Source organism: Erinaceus europaeus, chromosome 18 (genome assembly GCF_950295315.1).
Source record: "Erinaceus europaeus chromosome 18, mEriEur2.1, whole genome shotgun sequence".
Lineage (NCBI taxonomy): Eukaryota > Metazoa > Chordata > Mammalia > Eulipotyphla > Erinaceidae > Erinaceus > Erinaceus europaeus.
Genome location: NC_080179.1, coordinates 53,382,304 through 53,404,389, shown reverse-complemented (window position 1 = coordinate 53,404,389; position 22,086 = coordinate 53,382,304). Strand labels below are relative to the sequence as shown.

General features: G+C 47.6%; 2 protein-coding genes across 6 annotated transcripts in view; one reads left to right on the top strand and one right to left on the bottom strand.

Annotated features, from left to right (window-relative positions):
- Positions 1–1,316, top strand: part of TMEM163 (transmembrane protein 163) — a 266,400-nt gene extending 265,084 nt beyond the window's left edge. Inside the window, exon 8 of the mRNA XM_007532691.3 lies at positions 311–1,316. Within this exon, the coding sequence (XP_007532753.1) occupies positions 311–371 (61 nt within the window). The 3' untranslated portion in view covers positions 372–1,316. The remainder of the gene's footprint in view (positions 1–310) is intronic.
- Positions 1,317–5,983: 4,667 nt separating this feature from the next.
- MGAT5 (alpha-1,6-mannosylglycoprotein 6-beta-N-acetylglucosaminyltransferase) overlaps positions 5,984–22,086 on the bottom strand; it is a 361,514-nt gene continuing 345,411 nt past the window's right edge. For all 5 annotated transcript variants that reach the window (XM_060178023.1, XM_060178024.1, XM_060178027.1 and 2 more), the window contains 2 exons: positions 13,385–13,542; positions 5,984–7,291 (listed from right to left, as the gene is read on the bottom strand). In XM_060178023.1, the coding sequence (XP_060034006.1) occupies positions 7,093–7,291; positions 13,385–13,542 (357 nt within the window). In that variant the 3' untranslated portion in view covers positions 5,984–7,092. The remainder of the gene's footprint in view (positions 7,292–13,384; positions 13,543–22,086) is intronic.

The window sequence follows — 22,086 nt, the reverse complement described above, 5'->3', positions numbered from 1 at the left end:
TGGCCAGTGGTGTGGTGAAGGAACTGAGCCCCGTGTATGGCCCAGGTGGCAACAAACACACACACAAAACCGCATACACACACTCTGCCAGAGGAAAGAAGTCAGGTATTCAAGGGCACAGGGAATGAATTCATCTAGTATGCAGAAAAGGTGAGTCTCTAGAAACTGAAAGTAGATGAGTGGTCTCCAGAGGTGGTGGGGGAAATGGGGAGTGGGTTTGAGGTAATGATTGTGCAGCCTGTGAACCCAGAAGCCCCACTGCACCCTGCACCTGAGGGGTGTGCTGTGCTGACCTGTTTCCTCTCTGCAGACTCCTGTTTGACATGGTGCCCAGGGTGAGGCAGACGCGCCACTACGAGATGTTCGAGTGAGCTGCAGCAACATGGAGGCTGTCAGGAAGGATGACGAGAGGTTTCTGCACAGGCAGACAGTGCCAAGATTTGACTGAACATCCAATTTCTTTCTTGGGAAGTTTGTGCTCCTGGGAAGGAGCTCTGCCCAGCAGGTGGGTCTGCACTGCTTCCCCTTACCCTCCACCCTTCACCCTCCACCGCACCCCTTCAGCTCATGCATGCAGGAGGGGAGGCCTGCTTCCCCATCTCCCAGGCAGGATGGTTGCTCTCAGTCTTCCAGAGCACAAGGGCTCTCCCTGGTAGGGTTAGATCTCGGCTTGGCAGAAAGTCGTTCTGTGGTGCTCTGAGTCTGGAATGGATGGCCGCTGACCAGACCCACCTCCTGCAGCTCCGCCTCCTTGAACCAGTCAGTCTCTTCTCTCTTGGCAGAATTTAAGGGAAGACTACACCCTCCCTCCACCCACTTAAGTCCCCAGAACCATCAGTATGTATCACCTCCTAATTTCTATCAATGTATTTCATTAGTTTCATACTGTTTTACTAATCTTAAATCTAAACAGATGTGTTGCAAAGGAGACCATTCTATTTTTAAAGTATTTAGTGATATCTGTAGGAGCTTTGCATGGATGAACTAAGCACACGACCCTTTCTTGTACACTGAAAACCTGAATATTCATGTGAAAACAGGATCCATTTTTGAGAGATGTGAAACTAGTCTGTTTGTATTAACTATATATGCATAGATCTATATGCTGTGTTAAGTGGTAATGACCCATTACTGCCTGTTAGCGATGGCTCACTCCTCCTCTGTATGGAACAAGGCATCTGCAGTTTTAAGTATAACTTCCATAAAGATGTTCCCCCAACACACAACATTCTGTACCTCTAGTGCTGCTGCTGGTCCTGCCAACAGTGTCTGATCAATAAAGACCTTTATTTGTTTTGTATGGCACAGTGAGATGACCTTGGTGAGCCGTCACTGTTCTTTGCCGACTTTCTGTGTGACTAAAGGAGTGTGTGTGTGTGTGTGTGTGTGTGTATCTGCAAGCATGTGGACTGAGGATGTGGTGATGGCCCTTCTGCGCAGGAGACTAAAGTGGCTGGCTGCACATACCGCATGTCCAAGACTCTTGAAGTCCATCTTGCCCAGGATGAAATGGGCAGCTGCTCCCTAGGCTTCACCCCTGCCTCTGGGCACCTTCCTCTGCCTGACTTTTGCTGGTTAAGGGAGGTTGATTTGCTCTAAGACAGGAGTGGGGTATATCTGGCCTGCAGGCCAGGACTCGGCCTTCAATAAATCTAGGTGCTTTTCTCACAGAAACACTAAGTGCTGATTTTTAAGTTGATCGTTGTGTATGGCCAGCAAATGCTGTTATAAACAAACATTCAAATGGCACCTCGACAGAGAAAAAGGCTCCCTGTCCCTGTTCTAAGAGGTCACCGACCATAGTCTACCTTAGCCCAACCCGATGCACTCAGTGTGGCTTCTTCCACAGCATTCTGAAGGTCCTATAGGATGTTAGCATTGCCACATGGAAAAACAGGGGTAGATGGGTGACCCACAAAATAGGGTTGGGACTGTGTGGTGTCCAGTTTTGGACAGAGGCCCAGCTGGTTCCCAAGAGACTGAGTCTTCATTTCCAGCCTCACCTAGACACACACCCTGAGTATGGACACAAACTCAGACCTCCTTATGTTTTCAGGGTATTTCTCTAGCCAAGTGCTAGTGTCCAAGTCCAGCAAGCTTTGTGATGGGCCATTTTACTAGTGTACCCTTAAGAGATCTTTAAACAGTATTTACCCCTCCTCCCCACCAGTAGCCTGGCAATCTACTTTCTAACTCAGTTCCCTTTGGGGAAAATGGAGGGCAGAAACTTTGCCCCCTCCTCAAACATGCCTGTTCCTCAGCATGTCCAACAGTGTAGTGTGCCAGTGGTGAGATGCAGTCACCAGGTGCCAGCACTGCAGGTCGTAGCCGGAGAGCAGCTTTGTTCTGCAGGTGACCCTGTGCCCTCCCACTCCCCACCCCCAGAAGACCACTTGCACCTATCACACAAGAAAAGTTTATTGAAAAATAAAGTTCTCCCTAGTTTTCTCTACAACAGTGGAAAACAAAGCAGTGCTTTCTATGCCAGTACAGTACATTTGGACAGCGCTACTTTACCCCAGAAGTGAACAGTAGAAAATAGTTGTACCAGGAGCTGTTTGAAGACACAGACGTTAACGGCTTAAATTAACTTAAAGACATCAAGGTTGTGACAGCAACTACAGTAGAAAGGACGTCACCATCTCCTTTGGCATCAATTGTTCTGCTATAGTCCTGTTAATACTGAGACAGGAAACAGCAAAATGCTTCCCAAGTTCTCTCCAGATAAGCCTTGGTAGAGTAGCAAACTGCACTAAGTTCCTATTCTTCCATTTTAGTTTTGACTTGGTTCTGAGCACCACTACTGCCTACCCCCTCATGGACACAGAGATAGGCCTGCCTGAAGCACAGGACTCTCCTTTTATGCTTTTGCCACATCTCAAGCTGCAAGGTGGGGATCTTTAGCTCCACAGTATCTAGGATAAAGGGAAAGATGCTTAGAAGAAGCCACCAATCTTGGGTCCATAGACACGTGAGACTGCTGATCCAGCTAAAGAAAATCCAAAGGAAATTGAAAAAGACACTGGACTCTAGCCAATCCCTCCTAAACTGCTATCCATCCAGAGTTAGGCCAAGATAGGAAAGGAAATAAAGTTCTAGGTCTATTACAGAGGAGGCTAAAATCCCAAATATATATATATGTTGGTGATTTGGGAAAGCATTGTTGGGCCTCTGGGAATGGTTCTGAAGATTCCTTCCCTCCAGCATCTCAGATGGCTACACCTGGGTGGCACACAGTCTAGGCTGGCCTGGAGGAGGCCGGGTCTTCCGTGGGACCAAGTCCAGTAAAAAAATGACAGCAAACCAGCCTCAGTTTGATCTTGCAAACTAGAGTGTGATGCAGCCACCCCACCAGCAGGAGGCAGCAAAGGGACTTCCTGGAGAATGAGTATGGTCAACTAGTTTTCCCATCCCCTTTAAATAAAAGAATCAGAAAAGTATTGACAGTACTGTATGTCAGAGGAATATAATGGGGGCTGGGTGGTGGTGCACCTGGTTAAGCACACTATGTGTAAAGACCCGGGTTTGAGCCGCCAGCTCCCCACCTGCAGGGGGGAAGCTTCACGAGTGGTGAAGTAGGTCTGCAGGTGTCTATTTCTCTCCCTCTCTGTCTCCCCCTCCTCTCTTAATTTCTGTTTTATCAATAAAACAGAAAAAAAAAGGCCGTCGGTGGTGGATTTATAGTGCTGGCACCAAGCCCCAGCAATAACCCTGAAGGCAAAAAAAAAAATTAAATAAATAAAAAGAGGAATTATTATTAACTTTAAAGAGCAGGTCAGACAACTTGTTTCAATTTCTAGCTCACAAAGTCTGCAAAGAGAAAATCCTGGCATGGCCCAGAAGACATCAGTAGAGTGAGGCTCACTGTGTGGCCCAAAGCTACCTTCCTCATATACAGCTTTTAAGTCCTTACAGCCTAGTTACAACTGGGGTTGAAGTCAGGCATATTTCCAAACCAGTCAGTGCATTCGGGGATACAGTAACATTTCAACCAGTGGAATGGGCAGTGAGACTAGAACACTGTAACCCAGTAATTCTCACAAGACTCCATCAACTTGGAATAGGATTTTCATGGAGGTATTACTTTTGAATCAAAGGATAGGATGTGAGCTCAGCTCTTGCTCTCAATTTTTATGAAATGCTATAATAGTGACAATATTTAATATTTACTAGAGCTTACTATGTGCCAGACACTGCTAAACACTGAATCCTCACAGAAACCCTAAGTGCTAAGGAAAAAACTAGGGCAATTTTTTCTGCATTCAAGACTACGCAGCTAATTTGGCCTTTTGCTATAAAAACTTGGCTGCTCACTTTTTGTTGAAACCAACAAAAGTGAAAGGAACTTATCCTCGGCTTTAGGAAGTCTCCACTTTCCTAAATAAACAGGAATCTCCATCCATCTCTATATGAAGGTGCATCACAGTCCCATAGGGATGAGTGGGATTAGAATGAAGCCAATATGGAACTTAAAGAATATTTCTAAATAAATAAAGCAATCCAGGCTTTGGGATAGTAACACATACAACAGAGCCTGTCGTTAACAAAATAGACTTTCTTCCTTTTAAAATCAAGAATTGGGAAGGGTGGCAATGTCTAGTCTATACACGCTCTAAGTCTAGGAAGCACAAACCTGCCAATCAGGAGCACACAGCTTTTTGCAGTTATACCTTAACTCCCGGAGAGGTGCACTGGTGCTCCAGACCCCAGGATAGTCACCATTATTAGAACCTGTGCTCACTAAGGAAAAAGAAAGGGGCTGCATAGTCTCCTCCCTTGATGATGCTCACTAGATAAAGTGTACATAGGCCAGTGCTTCCAAGGAGCCTGTTCCCCTTCAGTGCTACCCCTCAGAGAGGGCTGGTCTGCCTCGGCCAGACCTCACCAAGTGCCTGGCTGGCTGTGGGCACAAGCCCCTTGGCACTCTGGCAGCCAGCCAGCCCAGAGACATGGGTGAATAGCCAAGGGCAGGTGTGGGCTGGTCTAGGGAAGCCAGCCCTTCTCTTGGGGTTTTCACGGCTTATGGGGGAGTATGTGTACATATACTTGGCCTGGAAGGTGTTTCTGGTACCCAGACTGAGCACCTGTAGTGACACAGGGACAAGTCCTTTCTTCAAGCTGGAATCTGTCTTTCTTTTAACAGCACCCAAGTTCTGAAAACCAACCCCAAAGAAAAAGTGAAAAGGCACATCAGAGAAATAATAAATATCAAAGAAACAGACTGAGCATTTCTGGACATACACAGCAAACACAACAAAAGCAAACTATGAACAGTGACAAAAACCCAACCTAAGCAAAAACGCAAAAAAGTGTCTCTATTTGTACATGTGCAAATTGACTCACATACACAGAATCAATGAGGTGTTTACTGGCATTGAAGGAGGTGTGTTTCTCCTTTTAGGAGTAAAAACAACTTTTACTCTTGAATTTGTTTTTAGTTCGAAGGCAAGGCTTTTCTTTCAATAAATCTAATTATTTTGCTTTTCCTCTTTAAGTTTTAAAAAACTTAGGATCACAATGGGGGAAAAAAACCCAAATTTTCATTTAGAAAAAAAGGGGGGGGGAGTGCAAAAGTTTAAAGACCGGGCAGGATATGCTCATAGCACAGGGAGACACAGGTCCTGTCTGAGGATTTTCTCCCTGTGGAGCCATTATTAACTTAAACAGGATTGGTTTAGGATTCTGTTAAGATGCCCAGACCACACCAGAGGAGCTTTCCTCTCCTGGGGCTGAAGGAGCCCTGCCCTTCTCTGTGCAGGGAGATAGGGTGCTCTCCACAGTTTCCTCTGTGGGCAGGTCTGTGGAGACCTGGGAGCCCATATGCATTCATATGTCCATTGCCGCATCTACTCATAATGCCCTTAGTGCCTGGAGTGTGGGTTTGTCTGCCTTGGGAGCAGCAGCTCTAGCAGCACTAAGTCCGACTTAACTGCCTGCCAGTACTGCATTGGGGAAAGCAAGAGGGACTTGCAAAAAGTGCTCTGCTGAGCTGCCCTGACATGTTTAGAACCAGAAGGCAGAAAGGCCCTGAGTTCAGAGGCAGCCAGCCAGCAATTCCTGCTGCTTCTGGAACACAAGGCAGACGGTTCTTTTCACGGAACTTTCCAGCAGCTCCCTTGCCTTCTGAGTTCCTGTGCTTGTTTTAAGCAGTTTTCTGCTAAATGGTTTCCCTCAATGGGAAAATGGGTCTCTGTCCCCAGGCTCCCCCTGCTGACCAAATGCCTGTGATGACATCCTCAGCCTTGAAAACTCCCACAAGAGCCCGGGAGAGGGCAGCATTGGCCCAGGAACCTCAGGCCTACGTACTCACCCCACTCACAACACTCAATGCAAAACAGTCCCATCTTTGGTCCCTGGCTGGGCTCTCTGGACAACTCAGACAAGCCACCCCACTGAGTGAGTGAGTGAGTGAGTGAGTGAGTGAGTGAGTGAGTGAGTGAGAGTGTGCATGTGTGTGTGCCCTCTAGCTGCCATCTGTCAACACACAAGTTTTCTTATTGTCCTGACACCAACTACTTTGAGGACTGTGCTTAAGAATGCCACCAGCTCCACAGCACACCAAGTCTCGCCCTCCTGCACCCTGCTTGAAGCAGACAGGAACATAGTGAAGGTGGAAGGTAAGTGAAGGAAAATCAAAGAAAAAAGGTGTGATCAATCCCTTGTCCCGACCCTCCTCCTCCCCCTCCCAAATAAATAAGTTGATGGATTTTGGAAAGTTCCCATACAAAGCTCTTTTTGATCAGCTCAATTCCTCTCCTGTGTTTGATTGGAAAACAAACAAACAAAACAACCCAGACCAAGACTCTCGCCTACTCTGGAGCAGCTGCGTCGAGTCTCCTTAGAGTTGCTCCTCAAAATGAAGCTGTGCCAGGGAGAAGCCAGGTTCCTGGCCTGATGTCTGCTCTCCTTTTGTTTTGGTGCAAACTCCACTGTGATGCTGACCACAGCAGCAGCAATACCAAGTGGATACCTTCCACCAAGAAGTCCAGGCTCTGGCGAGAGTCCCTGAATGATTCTGAGCCACTGGCTCTGCCCTAACAGGCTGGAGCTTGTGTTTCTCCAGTGGAGTGTGTGCGGGCCCAGCCCAGGCCCCTATAGGCAGTCCTTGCACAGAGCAACCTGGCCCTTGATGAAGTCCCGGCAGGGGCAGATCCTCTGCTGCCTGGGGTGCGCACCAGCACAGCTGAACAGCAGAAGGTCACCTTGAAACACACAGTGCTTGTTCTTGGGGTCAAAGGAGGGTGCGAGGATGTCCTTGGCCAGCTCTGAGCTTTGGCAGGCCACCTTGTACCTGATTAGGAAAAGAAAGACACAGGTTGGAGGTTGGTCTTGGTTACTGGCTACACAGTCCATCTCCTGAGGTGTGGGCAGCACCTTGGCTTCTCCTGCTGCCACCCCCTGACCTGGACAAGCTCCCCACTTAGGGGTGAGGTCCCTAGGCTCAGAGATGTCTGGGTGCCTGAATGTGTGTTCAAGACTGCAAAGTAGAGTTCTTCTATATGGGAGAAAAAGCTAGAAATAGCCTGGACCCACACCGAGCACAAATGGTTAAATAAAACCACACACCTCTGTACTTGAAGATTCTATGCGGCCCTTAAAAAAGATGGAAGTAAAGCCAGAAGGTGGCATAGTAGTCAGACTCTGGGCTTGCAGAGTCCTTGGGCTTGGTGGATCCCTGACACTGAATGGGCTAGACTGCTACTATGACCTCTGTCTCTCATGAAATTAATCTTTTAATATCATTTTTATTGGGGGATTGATGATTCATAGTACAGTTATTTACACTTGGGTACAGTTTCTGATCTCCTCAGGAAAGGTGTCTGCAGCATACTCAGCCTAATGTAGGCCCTTTCCACCACCATCACCAGGACCCCAAAGCTCTCCACTGTGTGTGCCCCACCTCCATAGTCCTTTGCTTTGGTGCAATACACCTCTACCCAGTTCAGGCTTTACATTGAGTTTTCCCTCCCAGTGTCATGAAATAGATCTTAAAGAAGAAAAAAAGAAAGGAAGGAAGGAAGAAAGGAGGAAAGAGAGAAAGAAAGAAAGAAGAAAAACACTGATGTAGAAATTTGAACACTAGTATGAAGAACTGTCTTCAAGGAAGGGCCAGTAACAAAATGATTGAAAATAACATGCAGACACAGACACACACACCCTCTTGAGAGAAAGAAAATATAAAGTCAAGAATGATGTGCACTAAAGCTTCAGCAGTCATTACTTCTGAGGAGTGAGAGCGAATTAAATACTTAAATATTTTAAACCATGTTTGTTCTGTTGGTCTAAACAAACTCCTTTTTATATGGCCGTGGTCTCCCCATAGGAAGCAGTGGATGGTCTCCTGGGGGCAGAAGTCACCCTTGGACAGTAGCACCTCCTGACCTTGGAGATCAGCAGCTTGGGCTTGTGGAGAAGTAGAGCTCTGAGCCAGGCCTGCGCAGGTCCTGGACTATCTTCTCCCAGCAGCTCAGCTGACTCACTGTGGGCAGGCACCAAAGCTGGCTTGCTTTCTCTGATGGGGGTCACCGCCTGGGGTGAGAAGTAAGAATAACCAGATGTTCCTGTTCCCAACTCTGGCCTCTATCTCAAAGAGCTTGTTTTTTCACGTTACACTGCACAAGAACTCCGGTTCAAGCCCCAAGTCCACTTGCAAGGGGAAAGCTTCATGGGCAGTGAAGTAGTGCTGCAGGTATCTTTTCTTTAGACTTCCTTCTCAATTTTTACATCCACCCAATACATAGTAAGTAAGTAATGTTAAAAGAGAAAAAAAGTAAAAAAAAATAGTGTGTGTAGGAGCCAGGTGGTGATGTACCCACATGATCACACACGTTACCATGTACAAGGACCAGGGTTCAAGCCCCCAGGCCCCACCAGCTGGGGGGGAAAGCTTCAGTAGAAATGAAGCAGAGTGCAGGTGTCTCTCTTCATGCCTGTCTCCCCTTCTCATCTCGCTTTCTCTCTGTCCTATCCAGTAAGAGAAATGGTGATGTGTGCACTCAACCAGGTGTGCCACTACCCAGCCCCAAAATAAATGACTAAAAAATAATAATGTATGTGAAGAAGTTTGAGAGCATATAAGTGAGTACATAAGAATATGGATGGAGGGGGTCGGGCGGTACCACAGCGGGTTGAGCGCACATGGTGCGAAGTGCAAGGACCAGCATAAGGGTCCTGGTTCAAGCCCTCGGCTCCCCGCCTGCAAGGGAGTCACTTCACAGGTGGTGAAGCAGGTCTGCAGGTGTCTCTCTTTATCTTCCCCTCTCTGTCTTCCCCTCCTCTATCCATTTCTCTCTGCCTTAACAACAACAACAGCTATGACAACAGTAATAATAATCACAACAATGATAAAACAACAAAGGCAACAAAAGGGAAGGAAATGGCCTCCAGGAGCAGTGAATTCATAGTGCAGGCACTGAGCCCCAGCAATAACTCTGGAGGCAAAAAAAAAAAAAAAAAAAAGATGGTGAGTTTATGTGAATGAGGGAATAAGTATGTGAAGAAGTGAGTGTGCTTGAGAGAGATTCCATCTGTCTGAAATATCCCAGGAACAGACAGGCACCCTGAGGACACCATGTCCACGGAGTGGGCAGTGAGGGCTGTGGGGCTGTGGAGACAGATTTTGGAGAGCGTGCTAGTGCTGGGGATCCTCAGCCGCCTCCTGTGCTAGTGCCCGAGTCCTCCCAGTCAAGGGCTATGAGGAGGGAGCGGCAGGCTAACGACGGACTCCCTCAAGTGCGTCCAGAGATGCCCACACCCCTCAAGGAAGCTTCAGGGACCTGCCTGTGGTCACAGGGAACATTGGGTGTGTGGACACAAGGGGAGGGCTTCTGCACACCACTCGTGGACAGGCTGTTTCTGCTGCAGCCCCGACAACACACAGGTTGACATAGGGACACCATGGCAGACTAAATCCTAGGGGCTGGGGCAGAAGCTGGAGGGCTTTTTTTCTTACCACTAGGGTTATTGCTGGAGTTCAGTGTCTGCACAGCTCCACCCTCATTTCCTTCTCTCTTGTTCTCTCTTTTCTGATAGAGGGTAAGAGAGAAAAATGAGAAGCTTCCCACCCACAAGAGGAGACCAGGGATTTAAACCCTGGTCCTGCTGTGGTGATGTGTGAGGTCTACCAGGTGTGCGCCACTTGACCCCCAGCAAGATTTCTCCGTAGTCCCTAAGATCACCTTCTTACCTGACATTTGAATTCCCTGTCACATGGTCTGAGACTAGCTGTGGAGATTTGCAACCCCCAGCTTAGCTGTGTGCCAGGAAGATAGCATCTCAGTTTCTACAATTCACCTAAATAAACTGTTTAAGCATAAAGGACCCCATTTCAAATGCTCACTCAATGATGGACAATGGGATCTTTTGGTTGGCCAGTAAGAGTAATCTGTGAGGGACTTGGAAAGTCCATATCTGTGACCCACTTTTCCTTTAGGAAATCCTCTAATGCCCCACTTCCTGTCATCACCTTCATGGTCCAAGACCTTGAGCCTCTGGCTGCCTCTAACTCCCAGATGGGACTCTAAGACCAAAGGGGCTAGGGCACTGAGAGAAACTACAGAGCTCCCTGGCAACTGCAGGAGCGAGATAAGAGTGAGCACTGACTCAATTGAGGAGTATGAGGACCCAGACTGACACCCTCAGAGGACTTAGCAGAAGGTCCAGCAGATGAGCTGGGAATCACAGAGCAAAATCAGCAAGAGAGGACAGGCCAGGCAGTTAGCAGACAAGAGGAGACAGAAGTATTGGGGGTGGGGGGTAATGCTCTGCTCTCCCTTCCCAACATTTGGAAACCTTCCAGAGGCAGCAGGAAACCCAGATTTTCCCAGCCCAATCTCTTCCCTGTTGACAAGAATTGAGACTTCCATGAGTAAAGCACAAATCAAAACAGAGTTAGTTGCATGGGTATAAAAGTCACATCATGGGACAAGGAAGGGAGTTGGCACAGCTCAGTCTGCATCTGGCACAGGAGGGTGACCCTGAGGTCAACGGTCATGGTTGTAATGATGATAGTTAAGCCTCTGAAAGCAATGACAGTGTGAGAGACAAGAGCACTGCACTACCATTTATGATGTTCTTTTTTTGGTCTTTGTTGTTTATATGCAGTGATACATGTGTATATCTATCTATCACAGTGCTGTGTAATTATATGCAGTGCTCTGTAAACATAAGGCTGTAACCAAACCCAGGGCCCTGTGCTTATAAGGCACACTCCCCTGCTCAGCTCCCTCCTTGCTCCCAATCATCATCATCCTAGAGCTAGTCTCTGAGTCCCCCCCTCCCCCCTGGAGCCTTACCACCAGCCCCACCATTCTGACCTTCCTTGTGCTATTGTTCACACTTACATCTCAGTCTGTTTACTATTACTCTTTTTATTTATTTACTTTATTACCAGCAGGGTTAATGTAGGCTCAGTGCCTACATAACAAATCTCCCACTCCTGCCAGCCATTTCCCCCTTTTTTCTGTGACAGGACGGAGAGAAAATTAAGAGGGGGAGAGAAAGGAGAGACAGGCAGCCCTGCTTCACTGCCCATCCCCAGGTGGAAGAAAAAGCAGCAGTGGCTTGTAGGAGTCACCATGGACACAGACCAGCCAGGCTTGCCTCCCAATAGCCTGTTTGAGAGCTGGGCTCTGCAACATACAGTTTACAAGTGAGGGAACAGGGTACTCACTAGGGTTCCTGTTTATAGAGGATTCACTGTGGACAACAAATGCTACAAACACAGCATTCCCCCCAACCTTGTATGAGGAGACCCACATGCTTACAGTACAGACAGGGTGGGTAAGTGACCTTGTGGTGCAGGGCCTGGCCATGGAACAACCTACACACTGTCTTCTGCTCTGCTGGGCTCAGTCTGGGCTGCACGGTTGCAGAGAGAGAGAGAGCTCTGGGAGGTGACTGGTCTCTTAGGCTCAGCCTGGTGCTGTGGGCTTGCTCCACTACCCAAAGGTCTCTGCAGGGAGTTCTGTTTTGTCTGCAGCACCAGCTACCCTGGATTTGCACTATCACTCAAGACACGCCGTTTCACAGGTGAGAAAATCAAGGGAACAGAAGAAATGCCCCCATGGTTCCACTCGAGCCCCCTCACCAGGGACAGCTGTGTGGGACCCTGTGCTTTCTCCAAGCCAGGCCTTGATCACGGTCCCTAGTCAGAAGCCCAGTCTATGCTGCTGGGGACTCCTATTTGGGTTCTATTCTCAGGCACACAGGGGAACAGCATTGGTGGGGGAGCTCAGTAAACACTGTGTGGACCAGAGTGGGTGTGGTAAACACTGGGACCACAGTGGGGCCAGGTGACGACACAGCATGCAGAGCGAATGCCTTACTGTGTGTGATGCCCTGGGCTCAGTCCCTGGCACTGCTTATGGGCACACCACAGATAGTATCAAGGATATCCCAAGGATGGTGGAATGTTGTTTTGTTGACTCTCTCTCCCTCTCAAAATACAGCATAAAAATGAGTTGAAAAGCAGTGTCCCAAGTGTGTGAGGCTCTAGGTTCACCCCCCAGCACTGCACTAAATAAAATGGGAGAACAGAGGCCAGATGATGGCTCAGATGGTAGAGTATACATGTTACCATGCCTAAGGGCCCAGGTTTAAGTTCCTGGCCCCCACCTGCAGGAAGGAAGCTGCACAAGAGGTGGGGTAGTGCTGCAGGGGTCTCATCTTTCTGCCTGTCTCTTGTCTCTCCCTCTCTTGTCCTCTTTCCCTTTCTATTCTCTCACCCTCCACAAAAAGTGGCCACTGTTAACAGTGGGGTCCTATAGATAGAATCATAATGAAACCCTAGTGGAAAAAAAAATCAGAGAGCACGAGAGAGAGGGAGGAGAGAAGGGGGAGCAAGAAAAGGAGATCAGATTTAGCACTGTTAGGGAGCATGAGTCAGAGGTCAGAAGAAGTGTCATCTGGAAATTTGGGAACTGCAAGTACTCGACTCTAACTGCCAGATGCAAAGCAAAGCAAAAGACACTCCTAAAACGAACACTAGTATCAGGAAATTCAAACAGTTCAAGATAGCTCTCCTGGGGACAGTCTACATTTCAGAGATGAATCCCCTTCCCTGCTCAGGGTGTGTGGTTCTGTCTCACCTCTGCTCCAGGGCTCTTGGGTGAAACAAGTAGAAGATCTTCCAAAGTTGTCAAGGTAAATGTTATTTATGCAAACGTTACACTTCCATTTCAATACTAAGTATATTAGCAGGCTACATGATATCATCTACTTAAGAGCAAGAATGCTGGGCTAACTTTGGGGGCTTGGTGAGTGACTTTACAACCTGCTCTCCTGCCTACATCTTTTCCTGACAGTCCCCAAGCCTCTCAAGCTAAGTCTAACCCACCAGCTAAAGTGGAGGCTGAGCCAAGCCCTGCCCTCCTCCACCACTTACTTGAGCATGTCCTTCTCCTTGTTGAGGTGCTGGAAGAAAGAGGGCTCGCAGATTAGCTGGTTCTCCTGACACACCTGCTTGCAGGACTGCCCAGGTTTAGCAAGCTTCACCTGCAGGGCCCCAAGGGGTGGCCACATCACCTGGCCATGGCAGAAGTCCTGGAATGACAAGGAAGTCATCAGCCAAGGGACTGAGGAGGCAAGTGGGGAATCCCAGCTTGCCAGCACTCCCAGTGAGAGAGGTGGAGGGAGAGACGCAGTCTGTGGGCCAGGCAGACTGGGGCTAGAACTGGACTCGGGTTGGAACACACCATAATTTGCCAGCATCTTCCTCTGTTGCAGAAGGGGGCACCATGAGTGTCTCTCACACCGGGCCTGTGCAGGCGAAGTAATCCGGGGCCTGTACAAAGCACCATACCCACCAACCTCTTCATGATCAACACTGAGGGTGATGTGACCAAACAAGGATTTCTGTGAAGGCCTGTCTCTAGGCTCACCTGCACCAGCTGTTCTAGGCCCTCCTCTCTAATTCAAAAACCCTCCTAGTGTTTACCTGGTGTGACAATTACCCAACAGGACACTGTTAAGTGTTAGGCTCGCAGGTGCCCAACAACAGATGAGTGGATGAAGCTTGAAGAAATCATGTTAAGTGAAGTAAGTCAGAAACAGAAGGATGAATATGGGATGATCTCACTTTCAGGCAGAAGTTGAAAAACAAGATCAGAAGAGAAAGCACTAAGCAGCACCTGGACTGAAGTTGGCGTATTGCACCAAAGTCAAAGACTTGGGGGTGGGTGGGGGAGGAAGATCCTGGAAAAGGACGACAGAGGACCTGGTGGGGGTTGTACTGTTATGTGGAAAACTGAGAAACATTATGCATGTACAAACTATTGTATTTCCTGTTGACTGTAAAACATCAATCCCCCAATAAAGGAAAAGAAAGAAAGAGAGGGAGGAAGAAAGAAAGTAAAGTGTTAGGCTCACAACAAGGTGTCTGCAGACATCTCTGACAGAACTAGGTGGAATCCTGGTCTTGGCAGGGGCTCTGTGTGTTGACTGAAAACAGTGGCAAAGCTGTGATAACTTAACAGCAGCTGGAGACCCTGGGAGAGGGCAGGAGGTACCCTGGCAGTAGTACTTGGAACACAGTGGGACAGATTGTTCTGGGGAGCTAGAGGGAGTGGTGGACACCAGCCTGTCCAAGGAAGGTGAGCAGAGGAAAACACCCTGAGCACCATTAAAGAAAGAAACTCTGGAGATATATATGTATCTCCACAGGCCATGAAAACACTAACTCCAAGGAATGTATTATTCATAATAGCCACAGAATGGAAGCAACCTAAATGCCCATCAACGGATGACTGGATAAAGAAATTTATAAAGTAGAATTTGACTTAGCTTGAAGTATGGCACCAAAGTAAAAAACTCTGGGTGGAGGGTGAGGGTAGATTTTCAGCTTCACTATAGGGGGGGTGGGGGTTGGGACACAGACCTTTGGTGGTGGGAATGGTGTTAATATTAAATTATAATCTTATAAATCACTATTTAATCATTATGAGAGGGGATTTTTTTCAAAAAAAAAGAAATTATGGGACAGAACACAACTCTGTAATTTAAAAAGATGAGATCGTGTCCCTTCAGGACAAAATGAATGAACTGGGGGTGGGAAGAGGGTAGATTCTGCTTAGTGAAGTAAGCACAGTGGTGAGAGACCACTACCAGAATGCTTTGCTCATTTGGGGAATATAGACAACTGAAATACAAGAACTTAAAGTAAAAAAGAGAGAGAGAGAGAAAGAGAGAGAAGTCAAACTGTTCCCACGACTTTGTGGAAGCTATGGTAGTTACTATAGGAAAGAGGGGTGTGACACTGTTAATGGGTGTGGAACTATATCCCTGCAATCTTAAAATCTTATCAACTACTGTTAAATCATTAATTTAAAAACCTTAAGGCATGCCACTGTCATCACCCTTATCTCACGGTCCTGTGTCCAAGGGCCTTGATTTTTCTGAGCCTGAGCAAGCCTGATGGTTAATAAGCCGAAACCTTTCACTATAGGTTTCCCACCAGGAAACCTAGAACCTGGATTCATATTAGATAAAGCAAGAAGATTCCAGACAGATGTAATAATTCAGAGATGATAGAAACAGATGATCTTTTAAAAATAGTAGGATCCAACTTAACCATCTGGAAGTGATCATGGCAGGTGAGTAAGCAGATGACCCCCACCACCCAGCCCTGGGCCTGCCTGAGGCACACCACTCCCTCAGCACCCCACCAGGTGACGCAAGAGGGAGAGTGGAGATGGGGTTCCCAGTAGTGAGGCTGTGTCATGTGGAGCCAGCTGTTTAGAGTTGCTGCCTAGACGTTCCACGGTGTGACGGTGCAGTCTGACCACATCCCATCTCACACTCAGATAAGGGTCCAAGCTTGGAGTTCCTGCCAAAAGCTCCTGTGTTGCTTTCTCTGGCACGATTTCCAAAAGCAATCATGCAGGGCCAAGCCCAAGAAAAGTTAGAGACCACACCACCTTAGTAAACAATCTCCACTCCCACTGGGGGGCATCCTCTCTGTCTCTTGAGCATTCATTCCTGGCCTAGGACACATCACAGCCTTTCCCCAGCTCATTGTGCTCCCACTCTCACATTTATTTGGGCTGGTAAGTGGCAAACTTCGCAAAGTTCCTTCCTTTGTGTGGGTGTACTGAAAATGCACATTCAAGCAAGTGCCTGGGGCTTTTACTTCCCCAAAGTGGAGCTCAGATGCTGAGAACATTGCCCCTGTGTGGGTGCAGGTCATCGTCGGCATGTTCTAAACCCAGAGCAGCAACTACAGGCTTCCCAGTACACGTCAGGATACCGCTCAAGCTCTCAGCCTGGGGCTGTGAGGGCACATGATTTGCCATGCGTGCAATCCAGGGCTGAGCCCCAGCACCAGGGGACACATCAGGGCTGTGAAACCTCTGTGATTTCTGGGGGACATTCATCTTACATGAGTCTGACCCACTGCCTGAAGGGCTCTGTTTCCAGCAAGCTAGCTGAATCTTCCTCGAACATAGATATGGTTATTGAGCAAAAACTCAGAGAGCCACAGCTCCAGGACTCCTAAGGTCCTAACCCCTGATAAGGAAGAGTAAGCTTCATTCCTATGCTGAGGTTAGATCTGCTCTCTTTAGATTCTGTTACCATGCCCTAGGTTTTAAACCATTTACTGCATTGTTTGTTCTCATTCCTTCTCTCTTTGTAGCTAGGATTCCTGGTGCTTTGTAAATCTTGTTTAAAAAAAAAAGGACCATGGCCCCAAGGTGAGGGCCTTTTGCTGGCCTGCACTCACTCCTGTGGCTTGACCCACGCAGTTCTGTTCAGCAAGTCTTTAGACATACTCATGGCCTATGTTCTATGTTGAACCTGAAGTATTCTCACTCACTCACTCATTCAAAACTTTACAAATGTCTAAGAAAAACCTGTGCTGGATGCTAGAAACACACACACACACACACACACACACACACACACACACACACACACACACACACACACACTTCCAGAACTCAAGGCCCAGTGCACACAGTTAAAAACAGATACACACATAATATGCCAAGAACACTCAGTGGAGTGAACTAAGGCAGGAGAGGGTGATGGTGGCAGCCATCAGAGAAGGCACTAAGGAAATAGGACCTTCCCAGCTGGGTTCTGTAGGCTGAATAGGAGTCAGTGGTGCTTTATAGCAGCGGGTAATTAGTAAAGAAATGAAGCCAGTGATTTTGGTATCCTGGGGCTCTTGTACTAGGAGCAGTAGAGGAGAGCACTCTAATGCAGTGAGACTGCTCGCCAGTCAGAATGAGACAGAAACAGCAATTTCCAATTTGGTCAATAAGGCCACTGGGACCATCTCTAATCTACTCTTCTCCACAAATACAACCAAAAAGAAAGGCTTATGAGCTTCACCTAAGGGGAAAAACCAACAACAACAAAGAGGCGGGCTGGGGTAGAGAACTCGTGCTCCCAGTCCTCTCCATCTGCAGGGGGAGCTTCACAAGAGAAGTGAAGCTACAGGTGTCTGCTGTTCTCTTTCTCTCTCCTCCTTTCCCTCTTAATTTCTGTCTCCATCAAAACAAACAAACAAAAAACCACTAGTATTCTCAACAAAGAGAGTAAACCTACAAGTGTGAAGAAATAAAGGCACTGGGAGTTAGGCGGTAGCGCAGCGGGTTAATCACACGTGGCGCCAAGCGCAAGGACTAGAGTAAAGATCCCGGTTCAAGCCCCCGGCTCTCCACCTGCCAGGGAGTCGCTTCACAGGCGGTGAAGCAGGTCTGTAGGAGTCTGTCTTTCTCTCCCCCTCTCTGTCTTCCCCTCCTCTCTCCATTTCTCTGTCCTATCCAACAACGAAGACATCAACAATAATAACTACAACAACAATAAAAACAAGGGAAACAAAAAGGAAATAAATATTTTTTTAAAAAAGAAATAAAGGCACTACCTCTGTAGTCAGGTTAAGTAATAGCAGGGGTAAAACACTAGTCACAGGGGGGCCGGAGCGCAGGTGGCTTAAAGCGCAAGGACCAGCGTAAGGATTCAGGCTCGAGCCCCTAGTTCCCCACCTGCAGAGGGGTTGCTTCACAGTGAAGCAGGTCTGCGGGTGTCTATTTTTCTCTCCCACTTCTTTCGATTTCTCTCTGTCCTATCCAGCAACAATGGCAACAGCAATAAGAACAACAACAACGATAAACAACTAGGGCAACAAAAGAGAAAAAATAGCCTCCAACAGCAGTGGATTTGTAGTACAGGCACCCAGCCCCAGTGATAACCCTGGAGGCAAAACAAGCAAACAAGCAAACAAACAAACAAACAAAAACACTAGTCACAAAAGTACCAAGAGTGCTAGGAAAGAGAGGTGCTAGGGATGCCCCTCCTTCCCAGACCAGCAGCATGTGGCAGAGAGGCTGACTTGCCCTTCCCTCTGGTTGTACACAGTAGGGTCCTTTCCACAAGCCCCCGACTGATAGTTATGTGAAAGCCTTAAATAGGCTGGAATGTCTCTGACAGATCAGATGCAAATGCATTTCTAAGGAGACTCACAGTGTCTGAGGCTAAGAACTGCCTATGAGAGGAGAAGGCGCCATGTCCAGACCATGATGACTGACTTGGGGTTTGGATCATGTGCAGCCAGTAATTTATTATTTATGGGAAGTCCAGGGCCTGACACAGAGAAAGTCCTTCATAAATACTGATGAGTGATCTCAGTTTCCTGTTAATATCTACCATTCTCAGCCTATGTTATCTTCACAAGACAGTGGCTTCTGTCCCGAGCTGATTCCCAGCAGAGAGTGTGGATTTGTTGTTATTCAGGGGAACAGAGAAGAGGACTGTGGATTGAGCTGTAGTGAGAAATCTGGGGTTGGGGCGGTAACGTAAAGCCTTGCAAAAAGACTCTGATGCCTGAGATCGGGATGCTCTAGGTTCAGACCCTCAGCATCACCATAAGCCAGATGTCAGCAGTGCTCTAGAAAAACACAAAACAGACAGACACAAACAACCTCTTTGCAGATGAGTATGATCCAGCAGGTGCAAGATATGAACCTCCCACAGTTCATGCTCTTCTTCAAATAGGAGTTTAACTAGGAGAAGTGAAAAGACAGGGACACACATGCAGATGTTCACAGCAGCAAAAGAGCTATGAAGCCAAAGCAACTCAAGTGCCCATGAACTAATGAATAGATAAGCTGTGGTATGCCCAAAATATGGAGCACTGCTTAATGCTGACACATGGTACAAAGTCTCAAAAATATCACACAGCAGAGGCCAGGAGTTAGGTCATCTGGCAGAGCTCACTGGGCCACGTGAGTATGCGGGCTCAATGACTCTCGCTACCAGGGGGAGTTTCCTGAGTGGTGGAGCAATGCTGTGACATCTTCCGTTCTCTCTCTTTCCCACTCTCCCCTTCCTGTATCTCACCCTCTAAGAACAAAACAAGACAAAACAACAACAAAAACTATACTGAGGGAAAATAAGTCAGAAACCTTCAGGAAAGGCAAATCCATGGTGTGTGTAGCTCAGCAGTACAGCACCCGCCCGAGACCTGTGTTTGATCTCCACCATCACAGGAGACCAAACGACAAAACCAATCCAGCCCCACAGATGGCCCTGTAGTACTATGGGTGCTTTCTCCCTCTTTTTTTTTTTTTAAACTGGGAGTGTGACTCAGCAGCAGAGTGCATGTCATCTATGCATGGGGCCCTGAGTACCATCACTGGCACTTGGAATAGGAAAAGAAAGGCAGGGGCTGGGTGGTGGCACACCAGGTAGGGTACACACATTAGCATGTGCAAAGACTCAGGTTCAAGCCTTGGTCCCTACCTGCAGGGGGGAAAGCTTCGCAAGTTGTGAAGTAGGTGTCTCTTCTTATCTATCTCCCTCCCCTCTTAGGTTCTCTCTGTCCTATCAAATAAAGGAGAAAAAATGGAAAGAAGGAAGGAAGGAGAGAGAGGGAGGGAGGGATGGAGGTAGAGAGGGAGAGGGGGAGAGAGAGAGAGAGGAAGGAAGGAAGACCAATAGGAAGACAGAAAGGAAGGAAGAGAGAAATAGAGGGAAAGCTGGGTGATGGTGCACCTGACAAAGTATATATGTGTTGCAGTGCTCAAGGATCCAAGTTCAAGCCCCTGGTCCCCATCTGCAGGAGGAAAGCTTCACAAGCTCTGAATAAGGGCTACAGGTCTCTCTCTCTCTCCCTCTCTATTCCTACCTCTAATTAATACATTAATTAAATTTAATTAAAAATAAAAGCAAATCCACTGAGATGGAAAACACAAGTGTTTTCTGGGACCAGGGCAGGGGGTCAAGACTGACTGTAAAGAGACAACAACAAGCTTTATGGGGTGATGGAAATGTTACAGAATAAGATAATGCACAACTATTAATTTTCACCACCCCCAGACAGTGAGGTTTTATGGTCTTTAAGTTATACCTCAATGAAGTTGTTTTTAAAAAGCACATGTTGGTTGGTTTCTGGGCTCCTGTAGTTGCAGGTAGTAAAGGCTTTCCAAGAACTTCATCTGTACCTGCTTTCAATAACCCTGGAGGGAAGGCAGCTCCCTCACTGAACAGCACTGAGAGGCTAGGAAACCTGCTCAAGATCTGAGAGAAGAGGAGAAGGAGGGGGAGGGAAGAAGGGGGAGGAGGGGGGAAAAAAGAGGGGGAGGAGGAGGGAGAAGGGGAGAGGGGGAAGGGAGAAGGGGAGTGGGGAAAGGGGGAGGAAGAAGGGGAGAGGGGGAAGGGGAAGAGGAAGGAGAAAGGGGAGAGGGAGAAGGAGGAAGGTGGAGGGACAGTGGGAAGGGGAAGGGGGAGGGAGATAAGGGAGGGAGGAGGGGGAAGGGGGAGGGAGGACAGTGGGAGGGAGAAGGGGGAGGGGGAAGGGGAAGGAGAAGAAGGGGAGGGGTAGAAGAAAGTGGAGAGAGGGAAGAGGAAAAGGAGAGGAGGGAGAAAGGGAGAGGGGAGGATAGAGGAGGGGAGAAGGGGAGAGGGGAAAGAGAAAAGGGGAGGGGGAAGGAGAGGAAAAGGGAAAGAGAGGGCAAAGCCAGAAAATGAACCTAGGTAGCAAAATATCAGGGTCCAAAGCTTAATCATTAATCATTAGCCCAGTCTTGGGGCTCAGGAAAGGCTAAGTCAACAACAGTTGTGGATTTTTCAGAAGCGCAAACACTCCTAAAGTTAGTAACCAACATATCTCCCTGCTGATTCTCTTCCTCTTTCCCAGTAACACATCACCTCCATCACTCCCAACCATCCTGACTGCCACTATCAGGCTGCCCTTCTGTGGGGAACAGTGCCCACAGTGGCCAAGATGGAGTCTGATGAGCCAGTTTTGTCCAAATCTGAAGCTGACCCCACTCTCAGAGTTAACTCTTTCCTTCTATAGCTTCAGAATGCTTTTCACATGACTCACACAGCTTTTTGCAAAGTAAACCACCATTCCGCATCTTTACAAGGTTTCTACAGAAAATAGAAAATGGAACTGAAGAGTGTATGCAGGGTTCTCAGAAGTCAGTGTGAACACTGCCAGGCACTACTCAAAAGAACCTGCTACACTCTCTGACCTGAGACAAATGTGTACGTCTTTACCAAAAAATACAAGAAGGAGAACCTTGACAGCCATCTTCAGGTTGGGTAAAGATGGTACTCTTGATCTTAGCTGACATGGCATTTCTCCTTGGCGTTGACTATCTTGCTGCTAGTGAAAGAGTGCCTCTTTGAGAGTGGTTTAGAGGAGGGTGTAGAACAAGATTCATACAGAGCTCAGTAGACTCAACTCCAAACAAAAAAACAACCCAAACTTCAGCAGAAAATGGTGTGGGGACATGCACAAAAACTTAACAGAGGAAGAGATACAGAGGGTCAACAGACATGTAAGAAAGTGTTCAAAGTAATCGATTTTCAGTGAAATGCAAATAAAGATGAGATACTACTTCATACATGTAAGAATGTCATATATTAGAAAACACAGTAACAACAAATGTTGGAGAGGATGTGAGGAAAAAGACACTCCTCTACTGCTGATGGGAATGTAAACTGGTCCAACCCTTGTGGAAAGCAGCCTGGAGATTTCTCAGAACACTAGAAATAGACCTGCCCTATGACCCAGCAATTTCTCTCCTAGGGATTTATCCAAAGGAAACAAAAATACCTATCAGGAGATACCTATGT